Source organism: Xiphias gladius, chromosome 22, assembly GCF_016859285.1.
Source record: "Xiphias gladius isolate SHS-SW01 ecotype Sanya breed wild chromosome 22, ASM1685928v1, whole genome shotgun sequence".
Classification (NCBI taxonomy): Eukaryota; Metazoa; Chordata; class Actinopteri; order Istiophoriformes; family Xiphiidae; genus Xiphias; species Xiphias gladius.
In genome coordinates this window covers 5435933-5453755 of record NC_053421.1, presented here as the reverse complement: position 1 = coordinate 5453755, position 17823 = coordinate 5435933, and the positions used below count along the sequence as shown (strand labels likewise).

General features: G+C 41.1%; 1 protein-coding gene across 4 annotated transcripts in view; it reads left to right on the top strand.

Moving 5' to 3' along the window:
* LOC120784419 (vacuolar protein sorting-associated protein 13B-like) overlaps positions 1–17823 on the top strand; it is a 339421-nt gene that overhangs the window by 225753 nt on the left and 95845 nt on the right. For all 4 annotated transcript variants that reach the window (XM_040118221.1, XM_040118219.1, XM_040118222.1 and 1 more), the window contains exons 34-36: positions 189–332; positions 16440–16781; positions 17337–17751. In XM_040118221.1, coding sequence (XP_039974155.1) covers positions 189–332; positions 16440–16781; positions 17337–17751 — 901 coding nt within the window. The remainder of the gene's footprint in view (positions 1–188; positions 333–16439; positions 16782–17336; positions 17752–17823) is intronic.

Below are 17823 nucleotides of genomic sequence, written 5' to 3'. Positions count from 1 at the left end.
AGATTGAGGAGAGATAGAAAGTAAATACACTAAGAGCATAAAAGTTTAAAGAAAAAAAAAAAGGAGAGAGAGAGAGGCAGTGCATGAGGTCACAAACAATCCTGATGTATTATTGAATGGTTTTCTTGCTTCCTCCACCCACCTCCCTCTTTTCAATTCTCCCTGTACTATCTCCTTCATCTCTCTAGGAGGTGGTGGTGTGTGGCCACTCTCTGGAGGTGAATGTGACCAGCAGTCTGGATTTCTACCTCAGCGTTGCCCAGGTGAAGCTCTTACAGCAGCTTCTCAGGGACAACATGGTGGGGATAGACACTCCTGAGAAAAGTGCCGAGGTAAATACTGTAATCAACAAATTCGAGTAAACACATATGGGCACATGCATGATGGCATTTACTTACCAAGGCTAATTACATTAGGATGTACAATAAAACTGGAATGACTTTATTTGGACACTTTATTTGAAACTGTGTGGTTGCTTTGCGTTAAACTAATTATTCATAAACCTGAAGAAAGCCATGTGAAAAAATGTGCTACTTTTAGTATTTAATCTTTTTACAGTTCAGCATGTCATTCCAATTTTTCAGCCTCTAGTTTGTTAGAAGTATGGAGTGTACATATGAATTATACTGTGCTCCAAAGTTAGCTAGTTATATTCAGATACTCACACCTCACACCTTCGCCCTAATACCAACTCTCTCTTGATGATATGATCAGTGGCTTGTTCATTTTTTACACGGTGCCACAACTCGACATACATCCATTTACTAATAATTCCATAGGGCTATACCAGTTTTGCTCAAAAATCAATCATGACCATTTTCCTTATACAGTTCCCCTAACTATCGTCCCTGACTATTTTGGGTGAATCTAACACATTTAAATATTTACTAACTCAGAGCAAGGGAGTTCTCTAATGTGGCCTTAGTTTACTGTGCTGTACTCAGCTGCAGCTTTCAGGGCCCTTCCTATTGTTTACAGGACAGGGAGCTCCCAGGCGCCATTTGCCCCGTCTGACCGCTTAATAAAGCTTTCTAATGGAACACAATATAAAAATATTTACCAGCTGTGGTGAGGATGGGAGTCATAGAGGAGTGAAGGGGACAGAGGAGAGAAGAGGAGGCGGAATGGTATGAAATTAAGAGTTGACAGAGTGATTTTACTATTATCTCTGCTTGGGATTCTTTACGGGATGGTGTGTGTACCGACGCGCAGTGACTGTATCAAAGACTCAGATCCCCTAAAGCAGTGGTAGGCAAATAGCATGGGCCAAATCCAGGCCTGCAACAAAAATATTTGGCCCTACTAAGAGAGTTTAAGTTTTTATAGTTTGCATTAAAAGCCAATAATTTCCATCTCAAACCTTAATACTCGAGGTGGCAGTCTAAACAGTAATAGCCTGTTGATACATTTTTTTCTGAGGCATCAACATTAACAGCAGCAATTTCATTCATCCATAAATGAAGGATTTTTAGTCTTTTTTAATCTTTTTTTTTTTTTTTGCCAAACGAGTATTAAATAAACTGCTGTAGCACTCACTTTTTAATGGGAAAATGACATCTGCAGTCAGATACAATCCTTAAACAAACTCAAATGAAATCAAATACTCAAAAATAAAATGGTCAAACAAACAAAACATTACAACATATAGGCCTGCAACTCCACCGTGCCTGTAAAACTTTGTTGGCCACCCATTTAACAATGTTCATGGTTAAACCTAATTGCTGAGCCCTGCCATAAAGACTTTTGAAAAGTGATGTGGTTTGCTTCTCGGGAAAAATGGGGGGAAAAAAAACAGATTAAAGGATTTAGGTACAATAATCACACTTCTTTCTGTTACCAGTACAGATGTGTTTGACAATGCTGTAGTAACTAATACAGACAATATAAGCAGTAACATCTTTCACACAGTACACTTTCAGAGCAGGTTATCTCTAGAAGGTAAACCCACTCCATAAAATCCAATGTTAAAATTGACATTTTACAGTCAATCTCTCAGATTTGTTAATGCAACACTATAGAAACAAATAACAGAAAGACATGGTGTGAAGTTTGCTGACTACTTTTATTTATTCACTTATTTTCTTATTTATACAGTCAGTCTTAAGGAGGTGCCTGTAGTGCATCTGGTCTTGATTTGGGTGATCTCTGAGCCCTCACCCCAACTTGTAATGATTCATGGCTTGATTCTGTTGAGGGGCAGCTAACGGCTGCAGAGGGTTCATCCAGGTTTAAAGCAGGATGAGAAACTTCACCAGCTATTCCGGGAGGTCCTCTGGCAAAAGTTGAAAAAAATAGTCTTACTCCATTTAAGAAAGGTAATTTCATTTGGATTGATTTGAGTTGTTACTCAAGGAAATGTAAACAGAGCATTTTTTCCTACCTTTTCCCGCAACAGCTAGCTTCACATATACGCAGTTCCAGTCGAAGAAGTGTTAAGTTCTTTTTCCCCGGTCATGTTTCTCAATTTATCCAGGGATGGGAATGGTCAATTTTTTTCGGTAAGATATTTGCATCAGACATTTGCAGCTAGATTAAGTGCAATTGACATGACCACAGGTTTGGAGTGATGCAGTATAATGATCATCCTTCCACTGTCGAGAAATGAAGAATATATGCATGGGAAAATATCTCTGCTTTCATTAAATATTAGCTTTTTGGGCACAGTTGTTGGGAACTCTCTTGTTTCACTTTTTACTTTTATTACGCCATATTAATTTCAGGTGCATTATACCATGTTCTTTACTCATTCAGTTTTATAGTAGTGCCATTATAGAGTGTAACAGTATCATTAACACTGAGGTCAGTCGGTGTGTGTCCTCACCTCTGTGCAGCTGCACAGCACAGAGGTTACTCTGAATAAATGTGGTTTGGCTTTGGATTTTTGGACACTCTCTGTAAAACTATTTGTACCTCCATCTATCTCAGTGTCGTAAGTCTTTTGGCGATCGCATCTGTCCGGCTGCTTGGCCCAGACCCGGCAGCAGGGAGGTCAGTATGAGTAAGACATGGTCGGGCCTGGTGCGTTCTGGTCTGCAGAAGCTCATTCTTCGAGCTGCAGAGCCCTCTAGTGGTTCGTTTAACTACAGCATTGTGTGGTTACATGCTCAGGCCCCAGGTCCTGAGGGCAGCTTCTCCTGACTCACAGTCTGCCCTGCCAGCAGCCATATGTACCCCCTGCTAACACGTTAGACACACCACCATCAAATCAGTAGTATGTGTGCTGAAATTATTTGGAGTATGAGTTTGGAACAGGTAAAGGCTTTTGATATAGTTAAAATAGACCGAATGAATATAAAGAAACAGATGTCCACCCCCTACTAACAGGTTACAAATAATAATCATGAAGTTCAAACGTGTTTCCAGTTTCCACAGTATCACAATCTGGGTTTGGAACATGTATCTGTTTTTTTTTTTTTTTAAATTCAAACTCAACTTCAGTAATGATATTTATAGTATTTGACAGCTTTGTTTGTACTTCCTTTATACAACCTGTTCAAAGGATTCAATTAAAAACAGTTCCTGGATCTCAAGCATGTGGTGCAGAGGAATTGTTTTTGTTGTTGTGCCTCAATAAAGTATCTCCGCTCTCACAGTCAGCAGTGTCCCCAGCTAAAGTTTAAATTAAACACTGCTCCTTGCTCACACTCTCTTATTTCCAAATCCTTTCCTCTCTTTTCTAAACTTTTTTTCTTTCCTAGATATTTTGAGAACATGCTGTGTTCCTTGAACAGATTCTATGCAGATTTCAAGCAGTTCCCATTGCCCCTCACAGCTGTGTTTTATTGTCTGGGTTAATGAATTTGTTTTGTAGGGGCTTTTGGGTTCCCTGGCAGTGGTGAGGCAAGCCAGGCGCGTGGGCAATGTGTGTGAGCCTTGTGTGTGATTTCACTCATTTTTAGTCACTGAGCTGTGTTTTGAGAGAATCTGCCCTCACACACACATCTATTATGACCCTTCCATACATACATACAGAGCTAGATTGTTATTTTCTCATAATCTCTTACATTCTGACCTTGTGCATTGTAGCCAGTTGTCCACAGTTTCCATATCAGTTTCCAGTTAAATCACAATTGAGATGCAAAGTAAATGAAACATGATTTCTAAGCAGTCCATAAGCAGATTTGTTGCTCTTTAAATCATTGCATTATTAGGATGCTTATCACAGCATTAGCTACGGTCTGTCACAGTTTGACTTCATTCCTGTATATTTTGGTTGATGTTAATGATGATAAAGTGATACTGGGTTGAGATCAGGCATCTTTCAGCAGCAGGAGGTCCCAGAGCTATGAATAGATGATAGAGCAGCCTCTAGGACTTATCTCACTGCTCTGTCAATGGCACTGTCCCCTGGCAACACGGCAGTGTATAGCCTCACACATACATATGCACACAAATACATACACATTGTCCCCGCATTCTCTGCATGGTAACTGTCTGCAGCTTTTTATTTGGGAGCCAGCACTGTAATGCTGCTTTATGAATGAACAGCTGACCCGAGTGTCTGGTTGTGCGTTGCGTTCTGTGTCTCAGCTCCGTTATGACGTTATTTGTTCTTTAGAAAGAGTGAAAAAGAAGTTGAAAAAAAAGCAGTTTCTCATTGCCTGTCTCTCGTCTCTTTCAAACAACCATTCTCCTATTTACCACCTCAATACCATCCATTCCTTTATGTAGATTTACAGCATAAGCTCTCATTGCTGGCATCACTATCTGGCCGCCATTCAGTTGCCACAATGACAAGCTCCCAAAGTATTTTAGTATTGCCCCACCAAACTGGTAAAGACCAAGAATAGAGAATATATATTTTTAAATTGCTTCCCTCATCCCATGTTGGTAGGTCTCTCTCTTTCTCTCACTCTCTTTCTGTGACACAGACACACACACACACACACACACACACACACAGAGGCAACTCGGGTCAGCCATGTTCTTGTACCACAGTGTGAGAGGAAAATACCCTCTGGTGCAGGGGAAGTCCCGCTCTGCTTCATCCTCCACCTCATCCTGGGATGATTACACGCATGGGAAGCAGGGCTTTAGACTTCCTCCAACACTCATGTACACACGCACTTATGCCAGTGAGCACACAAGTACGCGCTAAGTCAGAACCCATGTTCAGGACAAAGCATCAGGCATCACAGGAAACTCTGAATTGTAGTTTTTAGTCAACACAAATGGGTAAAAACCTCTCAATCATCCATTAGATGCTTTATCTATATTCTTTCTTTTATTCTCTCACCATCTTTCTCTCTCTTTTTCTTATATTTCTTTCCTTTTTCCATCACCTACCGCAGCACTTGAGTTTATAAGGCTGTATGCAGCTCTATGTGCCACCTACTTTCTCTTCCCTTCTGAATTTCGAGCATCTTTTTGCTTTCATCCAACTCTTCTTTCATTCCCCTTTTTGTCACTTTCCTCTGTTTTCCATGCTCTTCGTCTTCTCTCATTCATCTCTTTTTCCCTCGTGGGACTGGCACAGCTCCTGGTTGGAAAAGTGTTAGTTCATCCAGAGCTGGTTAGTTATGTATTATGCTGGCTGACAGTGGAGAGGGTTCCTCCTCTAGAGACAGAATTTGACTGTTGGCTGTAGATTATAATATTACTGTATTATTACATCTCTGTAGTCTTAAATAACTGAACTAAGGACACGCATAGGGTGCACTCATGCAGCACTAAGACAGTGGGGTAGATCGCCACCCAAGACGAACCACTGTGAAAAGTGAATTTACAGGAGGCACGAGTACGCCAGTCAGTAACTGGTTTGGTTTGTCAGTGAGTTTGGACAGCGGTTTTAAGTTAATAATGGGGAGGAGGCAGTGTTTGACTCATGCATGTGTTTCTTTGTGCGTATCACCCACACAGCCACACTCTAATACAGTTAAATGTGTTTGGACAGTGAAGGGTTTATTTAGTATACTTGTTTTATAGATTTTAAATTTGTCCATTGTAAAAAATGATGACGAATCAGAGCTTTACAATATTTAGTTTTGTCTTTTGACAAAACGGCCATACTGTGAGCTGGATCAGTCAACAGTCAGCAAAGACACCTCATATGACCCTGCCCTAACCCTTTTGGAAGATTGCTTGCAGATAAATAAATAATGAAATCTATGAAACTGACCTTTCTGCACCCCAGTCTTCCATCCAAATGCTACTAAATTTTACACTGTGGGAGAATGGAAGCTTAGTGACCTATTCTGCTCTCTTGTACAACAGTTTCGCTCTCATTCATGTAGGAGTATTAGCCAGAATGCCAAAAGCACATAAGACAGCTTATCTAAGCCACGGTGTTGTTGACAAGCTTGGCTCAATGAGCAACCTGAGGCTGGATCGTTGTCTGTGTATGTTTAAAGTAAACCTTTTCCAAGACCGCTCCTCTTTGTGATGAGTGTTTCATATTGTCTCATAGCTGTTGTGCTTTGAGAACTGAAGTTTCTCTCTTGACCTCCGATCTTTTCAGAACAGTGAGGTGTCAGAGGAGCTTTTATGTGCTCAGCCTGCCAACAGAAATAGGGAGACATCAAGATGAGAGTGAAAATCTGAAGCATGGAAAGGACAGGGCAGACAGTACGACAGTAGAGACAGCTTGAGAGAGGATGGCTAAATGACAGAGAATGCAAAAGGAAACGAGGAAGGGAGAAATCTAAGGAGATGAGACATGACACAGTGAGAAAAAAAAAGCCAGAATCCGGTGTTTGCTTTGATTTCTGGTTCTCTGTAAAGTATTTGTCTATAAATGTGGGAGCTGACATTCCTGAGGGGTCAGCTCTTTACCAGTCAACCTGGCTATTAACCCTCTCTGAGGGCCAGATCCCTTTCACCCTGACCTCTTCCCATCCTACGTAGCAGTATTTTCATTCGCCCTGTTGCTGCTAAGAGTAATAATAAATAAGGCTCCTTGCACAGCCATCTCCTTTTCCATTTTGGCTGCCTCACATCGGTTAAGTAAGCGTTGTTGTCTCAGCTTATCTTAAACATACATATTTTCATAGCCAGTGTTCATCTCGCTGCCCTTCTTTTGTTATGAAACCGTATCTTTTTTTTCTTCCTTTTTATTCATGTCTCACTGACCCTCCTGTGTGAATCAACTGCTAATTGACAGCCAGTCATAACAACTCACCTTCCCTGTTCAGCCCCTGCACCCCAACCAGCTTTCTTCTCAAAGCATAACCGTGGCACATTCTTAAACTGGCCCCTTGGAAACTCTGTCTATTCGAGATCAGTAGCAGCGGAATTTGCTCTGTCCTCAATCAGTTTTGGCAAAATTGGCGTGAAAACTCCAGATAAAATCACGAAGGTTGGAATTCTGAGTCGGGAAACAAACGGCGCCTTTGAGGAAAGGGAGCAGGCCCCCATCGTGAACCCTGGGATCGGGTGTCGACTCAGGTGAGGAGGAGTCAGGAGTACCCTCTCTCTCTGCCTGCAAAGGAAACAGAGTCATAGACTCAGGGGACTAGTAAAAGCAGGGCACACCAGGCCAACTAGTACAGTCACATATGTACACACACCATAGTAGACTTTGTTCAGTGAAAAAGCCCAGAATGTTTGTCTGAAGAGGTGAAAAGAGGAAACAGATTTTTTTTCTTCACCTGTATAAGCAAGATTCCACCTAGAATAACAGGTGATGGAGAGTATTGGGTTCTCTCTCTGAAACTTGGATAGTGTAGTAAAAGTGTGCACGCATGTGTGCGAGTTTGCATGTGCGTGTAAATGTTTGCATTTGACTGTACCAATGTGCAGTATCTGCTTCTTTCTCACTATGATTATTCAAGTCCTGTGGTTGATTGGAGTACTACTGAGTTCCTCTTGGACTGCTCTCATTAAACTAAATATTTACCCTAAAACAAAATTCACATATCATTCCAAGCCTTTGGAAGATTTTCCATGGGTGCAGTCACATTTTCTCTTTTTTTCGGATCTCTCTGCTAGTATGTTATCCATGTCACATAGGAGTAAGATACTGAATATTGTGAGTCCCCGCATGCGATCTCAGTTGAAGCCTCCCAAGATTTTATCATGTGCTAAAACTATTAGTTTATTAATCAGTTGAGAAATAATCAAAAATATAATCAAGAGCAATTTTGAGAATGGCTGCAATGTCTTATCATTAGAAATGCCTTTGACTTTGTAACTGCATGACAAACAAAAAAAACTAATTTGGGGCTCTTAAAAGTTGTGGTCAGCATTTTATAGACCAAAAGATAATTCAATTATTGGAAAAATAATGAAGAGATCATCAACAGTGAAAAAAAGTCATTATTTGCAACTTTAACTGCTCTATAACATCTTTTTCTAAAGTAGGTGTTAACCTAAGGTTTTTTTTACTGTGTCACAATTTGTTTCTTTAAGTGCATGTTTGAAGAACAAAACATTAGTCTATCAATAATGGATGTGTGAAATGAATGATATCTTTGTGCTTAAGGCTTGTGACTGGCCCCGAAACCAGACAGAAGTATGTAAACCCAAATGAAGTCTAGCAATCACTGATATGCACGGATAGGTGCCAATGCCATGTAGCCACTTGAGAGCCAACTCAAAAACTTAGCTCAGATGTTTTGGATTGTCAAGAGGTGGGCTTGATATATACCTCGCCTGTTTCAGTTTGTCTGTTTAGAGCCACTCCAGTGATTTAGATGTGCTTGTCAAAGATCAATCAAGTGCATTTAACATATTATAACACTCAGAATAGTTTAATTGCCTTAATTGAAGTTTCACTTTGAAATCCCAGTACTCCAGCTAGAACAGGAAAATGTAATTTGTGTTATGATGAGATAGTTTTGCAGTTTAAAGCCTTAAAGGTGTTCCCTACAAGTTAAACTCTGCTTCTAAATCCCATCATTGCAGCTAAGTGATGGGGCTTTTAACCATCTGAGATTGTTCCTTCTCCCATGATGTTGTCTTGAATTGTACTTGTCCAGTTCAGCCAAGGTATCCTGCAGTCTGCATGTCAATTTTTTAGTCATCTTAACTTTTTCTTACATAGTTTAATTTTGGTCTTTTCTTGTATCAATGTGTCCTCGTGCCTTGTCCTTTATGTCCCCCTTATCGAGGCCCTCCGCACTAACTCAGATAAGGGGACAGGGGGTCTTGCATCATTCTCCTTTGAGAACCTAACATAGAGCACATAAGAGCCTTTGTCTCACTCAGTCCTGGGAGCACATCCAGGGAGAAATTAAAGGAAGATTACTTCAGTCCTCCTCTTCTAATTTCAGCTCTGTAAATAGACACCAAGCCAGGATTGTTCTTGTCTTCACGCCGCTCTTTGAATTTGTATGCAGTCTTCTGTGGGTTTGTGAGTGCACACACGTCCACAGTTGAGTGTGTCTGTGCGCTCACTTCTGAATGCGTATACAGTCCGGTGTTTGCTTGCAAGTGTGTCCTTTCGTAACCATGAGTGTGTATGTGCTGGCTCCCTAGGGTGTGGGCTGATCACAGCAGCATCACTCAGAGTCCTCAGCAGACCACCTGGGGTTCATCTGCCCTTCTCAACCCTGTACCTCCCACCCCATCCTGCTCCAAACAGCCTCATTTCACTTCAGGTCTCCATTGTTTCCCCTGCTGTTGCTGTTTCCCCATGACCTTGTTACTAAAGCAGAGAAAACAGACATGGCCGCCAGGCAGTGCAGGCAGGCATTTCAGAACAACACTTCATGACCTAATGAAAGGCATCTCTGCTGCTTTTTGAAGTCTCTCAGACGTCTGCTTTTGTGAACTGCCGAACCCATTCTGAAGACAATGCAGTTTGAAGTCTCTTTTGTTGTCTGTTTTTTGAAAATATAATGCCAAAGCTAATGATGTTAAATTTAAGCTTGGATGAGTGATCTTGAGGGCCAGGCTGAAACCTGACGATTGCTCTGCTGCATAGATTTTCCTTGCACTGAGTATGTGTTTTCATTGTGTGTGTGTGTCTGTGAATTGTGTTGTATTGCTACACTTTTCCCACTAAATATAAATACTGATGAACATAAAGAAGAATTACATTGAGTCAGTGCGCTTTACAGTTCATTCTTGTTATTAACAAAAGTAATAGACATTTAAAGTCAAGTTGCAAATACAAATGATACTCTAAAGCTTACACATTCTGTGACAAACTCACGGATATTTCACATTTTAGGAGCTCTCACAGTCGCTTACCAACAGACACTTTCACACCCACAACTTTTAGGTGCCATTGTCACCGTCAAGCCCACCTCACTCAGGGACATGTGTAAACACGGAGCCTGAATAATAGATTAGAAAATTACCCAGACAAAAATCTCAAAATTAAACAGGGATGGTGACAGTTAATGAGACTAAGTTGTTCTCCACCAAATTCTAATGGAAAGAAAGAAGAGAGGATAAAGGAAAGAAAGTCTGATGATGACTCTGCTGCTGTGGAAGCCAGGATCACAGCAATTAAGACAGACCCCAGGGAGCCTCTGTCTCTCATCCACTTTCACGTTTGCCATAGTGTGTATTCTAATTACATCTCTCTCAACATCTGGCCTTCATCTTAATTTAATTGGTTACCAAATAAAATGTTAGGAGTCAGGTTGCAGTTGTCCAGGGATGTAGGAGAAGGAATTAAGATACTTTTTTAGATTACATTTACAAAGACAATTCGTATATTTATCAGCCAAATTCATTCTGCCAAGTTCTCCATCTGGCTTTAGCCCCATGATAACTTTATTATAAAATTTCAGTGTTTTTACTCTCCCTTTTTTGTTTACCATATGGCTGATATCTTGTTTATCATTAATGATGGAAGTATTTGGTGATAGAGTCCGTTCAGCAGCATCCTATTCCAGCCAAGAGATTATGTCGGATGAGCAGCGAAAGTCTGTGTATCATTTCTGAATAGTTACATCATGGTGGTCAGGACACTTTTCCCTCGTGTTTGTTTTCACTAACACGGTCGTGGTATTAATCTGGGAATTGTCTTCTGGCATTTTTGAACACTTCCTTCACTGAGTAATACAACTACATTGTATCCTGCTTATACAAACAGCCAGTGTTTTTGTAGTGATATGGGGTAATTCCTGCATGTCCTCACAGTCACCCCCTAACTCAACTGTTGGATTTGATTGGTGGATTTGAATCTGGGTTTTCATTTAGATTGGTGGATCTGTTAGGATGACTGATGCAATAAGTTTCCTGTTGATCTTAAAGGGTGGTGCAAGTCAGACCTTTTAAATCATTCTTGATTGCCAGAGATTAGGAGTGGAGCATGGTGGGTTTGGCGAGTTTCTTCAAGGGCCTAGAGTCGCACTGGTAAGACCTCAGTATTAAACTGAATGTGGTGAGCACAACGCTTCAGTCTGCTTAATGTCAGACCTCTGGATACAACTCTGTTTTACTAAGCAATGGCAATCTGCATTCTGTTTGTGCCAAAATATTTGTAAGTAAACTAACGTCGTGCGTAGGCGTAGGAGAAGTTCAGTCAGTTAAAAAACAGAGTCTTTGGTCGCCACATCTTCCACAGCCAGGTTTTTGTTGACCAATATACTGTAGATCCCCATATGGACCACATTAACTCGTTCTTTTCATAATTTTTCTTTTCCTTCTCAGCCTTTATCATTTTGCATCTTTGTTTTTAAGCCAGTGCTTTTCCAAACCATAAAGCAGTTGAAAATGGAAGAACATCATCTCTGCATTCATGTTTTTTTGTCGGTTCATCTTTACTTATTTTCTTGAGGTTTTTCACAGGCGTTCCTCTATTTAGACCAGCCATGTCATTCTCAGTCCTCTCCTCTCCTCACTTCTCCTCCAGTAGGTCTTTCCGGAAGGAAAGTGTTCCAACTGACCCAGTGCTTTAGGAATGTAAACATGCATAAATTATTACTGTCACCCGGATGTTTGCTTTCCCCCCTGTATGTCACGTGACATCAGGGGAATAAGAGCCACTGAAAAGGAAGGCAAAATATTCTCACATAATTATTTCTCTAATCCTGTTCAAAGCACAGATAGAAGGAGAAAGGGACTAAGGAGAGATGCTTGGGGGACTGGGAGAAGAGAGAACAAAATTTGTAGGATATTGTCTCTCATGCTGCCTTGAGAAACATGTTAAACCCCGGAGGAGTAAACCCGCCAACTAGCATTACTGGGTGGAGGGAGCTTTTTAAAATGGCCCCACTTGGCGCCCAGAGTACACTGTGTTTAAAGTACAGTTGACAGTCACTCTGAAGCACTCGGCATCCATTTGCAAGCTCCGGGGTCGCGACCTTCCACAGCTTCTTTGTTGTGGTTCAGTTGAAGTGCATAGCAGGTTGCCTTTGTTATTGAAACAAAGTTGCACGTATTAAATGACTGCCTTTGATGCCCTTTTTCTGTGACCACTGTTATGGCATACAAAGAGCAGTGACTTCATATTATGAATGTCTTCCCCCCTCTGTTCTCCAATAGAAAATGAGAGAATGAATTGCGGTCTTTATGGCATTTGGTTAAGTATTATTGTTATTATTTTTGATTAAGATGAGTTATTGCTGTATTGAGGTTTTCTTCCATCAGCACAAAGGCACAGAGGCCTGCTATCAGCTTTATGGTTCTGGTAAACAATAGTGGGTAGCACAGCAGGGGCCTAACCTGTAAACTCTGATATTGTCAAGATACAGTAGTTAATTTCCATGCAGGCATCCTGCAAGCCAGAAACTCAACTGAATAGTTCTGTCAAAAAGATTTAGTAATCTGGCCTACCATGTTTTTCAATAGGAATTCTACAGGAGCTACAAGTGAACATGGAAAAATTTGATAAACATTAAACAATTCTTAGACGTGAAATGTTTGAAAAGCAGCTTACGGAAACCACCTGCCACTGGTTTCATTTAGGTTCAAAATGCTATTAAATGCTTGTTTTATGTCTACAGTAACTCAACCAAGCGTTCCATTCACCATTACTTTGATTATCATTTAACTATTTACTGATGATGCCATACTGTCATATTTATTCTGTGTTTTTGCATTTGTGTTTCTATGATGATCTTTTCTGGCATTTTGTACTTTCTCATGCAGTTCATTCTTATTCTTATGGCACGTCAAGCTTGTAGCAGAAATATTTTTTAGTGTCTTATTTTTCCTGTGAAACCTTTTGTGTTACCCAGTGACCAGTCTTTTTTGGTGTTTTTTTGGCCCTTTTTAGTCTATTTCGTGCCCCTAAAGTAAACTTGGGCACACTAGAATCCTTTATTACATATAATTTGACAGGATTCACACTTCAGTGGGGATATGTGGCTTTTAAATTAACCCTTTTGAAAGGAATAATAGTCACCTTTGCTACTTGGACAGTATTTATTATATTCTTTCCTATTGACTACTATGGATTTCCCTACCATCTTAAAACATTCAGATTTTCATGTTCCCTGATCTCTGAACCTGAATTGCAACCTACTTCTTATTCATCTGGAAACAATCAACTGCATATGTGGTATTCAGATGTAAAAGTTATGTTGTCATATTCAACTAGCCAGCCAACACTGTAAACGGGTGGCATTTGGATGATGTGACATTTGCTTCCACATATTAGCCTTCCTCTAGCCAAGCTGTTCTGAGTTACACTGACAGAAATAGGGGTCAGAAGTCGTACAGATGCGCTCTGATATGATTGGCACTTGGGAGACTCATGGTTTCACACTTTGGGGATTATCCTCCATTTTCCAGAATTTTCTGCCTAGAGACTCTGAGGGGATGACTTCATGACTGGCCGATTGGGGCTGGGGGGGGTTGTGCGTATGTGCGTGTAGTCGCACATTCAAGATCATGATCAACTATGTCCGGAGAAAGATTGCACTGGGATCTGGAAATAGCGCTTCAGTGCAGCCATTATATAATATAATAGAAAGTAATGGTTGGAAAAGGGGATTTCATCCGGGACCAGGCCTTTAGTTGCAGTACATGTTTGTATTCTAAATTTATTGCCCTCTGTCAGTGAATAAATTGGTGAATGGTTGAAGCATATAGATTATAGGGCCATAGGTTTATGTTTTCTGTGCATACCTGTTCTCTTTTTCAGTGAGAAAGCACAGTGAGGCTATAACTAAACCCAGAAACACAGGGATTAACCCTGGGAATGTAGCTGACTTCATGTGTGTTTGTGTGTACATGTCTGTGAATGCATTGATTGCATGTGTTGATTCAAACTATATGAACAACTGTGCACTTAGATATGTTTTCTCATTGTCTCTTTTCCTCTACAACCCCCAATTGTGCACCCCATTATCCTTTATTCCACTTGTAAGCATATCTAAATATAGACCAAGAATTTGCTTAGGGGGCACTCTCTTAGTAGTGGTGGTTAAAAAGGAGACGGGGTATTTGCTGTAATTGTAAATGCATGTGTACAGCCTAAGCTTGGGAAAAGAGACAGAGAAGCGTAAAGAGTATCTGGCAGTTTCTCCTGGCGCTTGCTCTTTCCCAGCTGCTGTGCAGCTTATTTGTCCCTTCCAACGTGGGGCGCTCCTTGGAGTGGACATTTTGCCTTTGCCAAGTACCTTTTCGAAATACCTCCTTACCTCAATACAAGTTTCTCCCGCTTAACACAACACACATGGAGATAGGTCCAGGCCCTTTTCTGCCTTCTCTCCCCTCCCCATTGCTTGGAAAATCTTACATTTCTACAGAGAATGAGTGCACACATCCTGTCCTCATTAGGCCAGGCAAAGGAGAGGAATCTGGCAGGGCCGATTCTATGGAAGCCCCACACATGAGCCTGGCCGAACAGAACAGGCAGGCGGGCAGGCATGCCGCGGTGTTTTATATGGCTCTTGTTCTTAGCCTTTGATGACACTGTTTAGAATAGGAAATATCTAATAAGTCAAGTATTCTGTCTAATGTCCTGCCAGTGGGTTTAGTATTTGCCTGGAGGTCTTGAAACACTATCTCCATCACAGCAATAATATACATTTAAAATTCTCATGGAGTAGGTGGGAGGGAGAAATGTAGAGAAAGAGAGGGGGCAGCTGAGAGTACATGTTTTAATAGCAACCATGTGCAGGTTGGGGCAGAAGAGGGTGGGATAGGATGGGACACACCTTTGGTCTGTTGAAAACTCTCTCTGGGTGTTTCTTGAATTTTTCAATTTATCATAATCATGTTTCAAAAGACAGCAGTAGCTAATTGAAACTGACATTGTGCCCATTAACGTGGAAGAGAAACTTGGGAGAAAAGCCGTAATAGTGGGATAACAATGTTGGACATGTTATTGGAAATGATGAAGATGAATAGGCCGAAGTCTCTTCATGACGCACCTGTCAAGCATGCAGTTGTCGGAGGACTATTCAATTGATGCGATGCAGTCATTGAATAAATTGAAACGGCCTTACATGTTGACATGTGCCTTCATTGCCCTCTCTTTTTCCATATTTTTACTTTAGTATAGTAGAAGTGCTTTTGTGGGGATCGTTTGAAGAGGGTGTTTCTCAGCATCTACAAAATATTTTCCATGCACTTGGGAAATTTTTGAAAAGTAAAAGCTTCTGTTTATTCAGTCTTTTTTTTACCAACACGTGTCAGTTCTACATAAACATGCCCGTAATTTATTATTTGGTAGGTAGCATTTAGTTTGAATGTTTGTCTCATTTCTGTCCCATGAGAATCAGTGGCGGCCTCTTTATAGTCTGGAAGATGGCATGCTTTGGTAGCAGAATAAAGATGCCTATTTTCATTGTTGGTTAAAACCCAGCAACCTACTCACATTGATTTATAGCATCTGTCACTGAAAGCTTTTTATTGCCACAATGGCTGGAACTCTCCCGATATCCGTTAGTTGGAGCCAAGCATAAAATCTCAGCTGCTTTATACACAATACCACAGTCAGTGCATGAAACAATTCAATTTGCCAGGGTGAGACCCTTTTCTAAAGACATTTCCAATATTACAAGAAGTGCAAAATGATTTTTAGACCACAGAAAAAGTCCCAGAGCATGCCTTTAATGTCTCTGTGGTTATACGATGCTCTCCTTCTTTGGTCAATTTGTCCATGGTTTCAATCAAGCGAGTTATTTGGTTTGTGTCCTCTTGTAAAGCCAGGATCCAAACAAGAAATAAATTTTACCAAAAAAAAGCTTTCATCCATTTTTATTTGATGTTCTTAGCCCCCTTCTGTAATGCTAACAAACCATATTGATTTGGTTTTAGATAAGGTAGTTTGTTTTAATGCAAATTGAATTCTCATGTTTGTCACATTCAGAAAGATGTTGCACGATGTTAGCCTACTGTTCAGTACTAATAATAGGTACAATAGGCACACATTTTACAAAAAAAACAGAAACGTAGGATCTTTTGTAATTCTGTCTTCTTTTCACTATTTGCTCATATAACATGGAAACCTAACTCAGCCTGTAAAGGCAGCAAGCAAAGCACTATTTTTTACAGTGAGGCCACTTTCTCTCCACTCTTGCAGCAATCTTCAGATAACTTCAGTGTCCAAAGAATTTGAACATGGCCTTACCTTTCCCTGTTTCTGTGTACAGGTGCGTCGACATGAGCAGAAGCATGGCAGTCGTGACCCTGCAACAGGCTTTGACGCCTCATCGCGTCACAGCGGAACTGGGCAGGACAGTGGCTTCGGCAGCGACAGTGCTCGCATCCGCATTGTCCAAATAGAGCAGCAGAGTGGGGCCAGCCACCACTGCATTGCTAGGCCCTCCCACAAGTCCATCATCACCAAGAACCTCAGCTTCATTCCTTTTGACATCTTTCTAACCGCTAGTAGGCTATCTGTCATGACCTATGCTTGCTCCATTGCCTCAAAGGCCCTTCCCTTATTGTCTGACACCCCCAGCACACTGGAGAAGAAGGAGCCTGGGGATAAGGTAAACAAAAAGCCTTTGACATAGAAGCTCTCACATGAGTCAGTGCCTGGATCTGTCAGTTGTCAACGTGTGTATAACTATTCATTCCATACACAGTAGCAAAATGTATCATTTATATGAGCATTGCCTTGGTGTATACATTCAAACAATTAATATTGCAGAGTTTTTTCAATCAGCTTTATAGAATTTTGAATTACATTAGGTCATTGATTAAGGTGTTTTCATACAGTCCAAATTTATGCTGTATAACAGAATTTTATGCAATATAGTGATGTTTTTTATGCTATAACCTAAATTTGTACAGGACAGTTAGTCATTGTGTTATTCCCTTCAATCTTTCACTGCCCATCTTGCTGACTAAAGACTTTAATTGTCTTTGCCTGATGTCAACAGGATCTGTATAAACTGCATGATGCTGTTAAGTTACAATGGACCAAAAAGTCCCTAGTAATGTTTCCAATATATTCTTGAATCAATGTCTAAAATAATTGCAGTGAATCTTTTGCAGAATAAGGTTTGACACAGTACTAAATAATCCTTCTGCATCTTCTTTAGGTGGGAAAGAGTGCCCTCAACCAGCCTGAGATCCTGTCTGAGTCTCCTCCAGCCTCAGCCTCACCGACTCCAGATCCTGCTCCAGCTGCACAGGGTTCCCTTGCTGGCCTAACAGCTGAGGACATCCTCAACAGCAACACATCCCAGCCAGCCTCACCGCTCCTGAGAGGCAGTTTGCTCTCTCTGGATGGCCTGCCCACTCCCAGTCGATCCTCAGCCCGCCAGGCGCTGGGTGTGACCATAGTGAGGCAGCCAGGACGGAGAGGGGCTGGGGACCAGGTTTTGGAACCCCTCCTGTACCTCCAGGTGATGCAACCCTCTGCCCTGCTCAGCTGCCACCACCGCAAGCAGAAGATGGAGCTGTCTTTGTTTGATGTGGCCTTAAGAGGAGTAACTTCTGACTACAAGTGCCTAGGTGAGCTGGAGCTGATTAAGATATAGAACCTATTTAAAGTAAAGGGAATGTAACTCTGCTACCAACCCATCC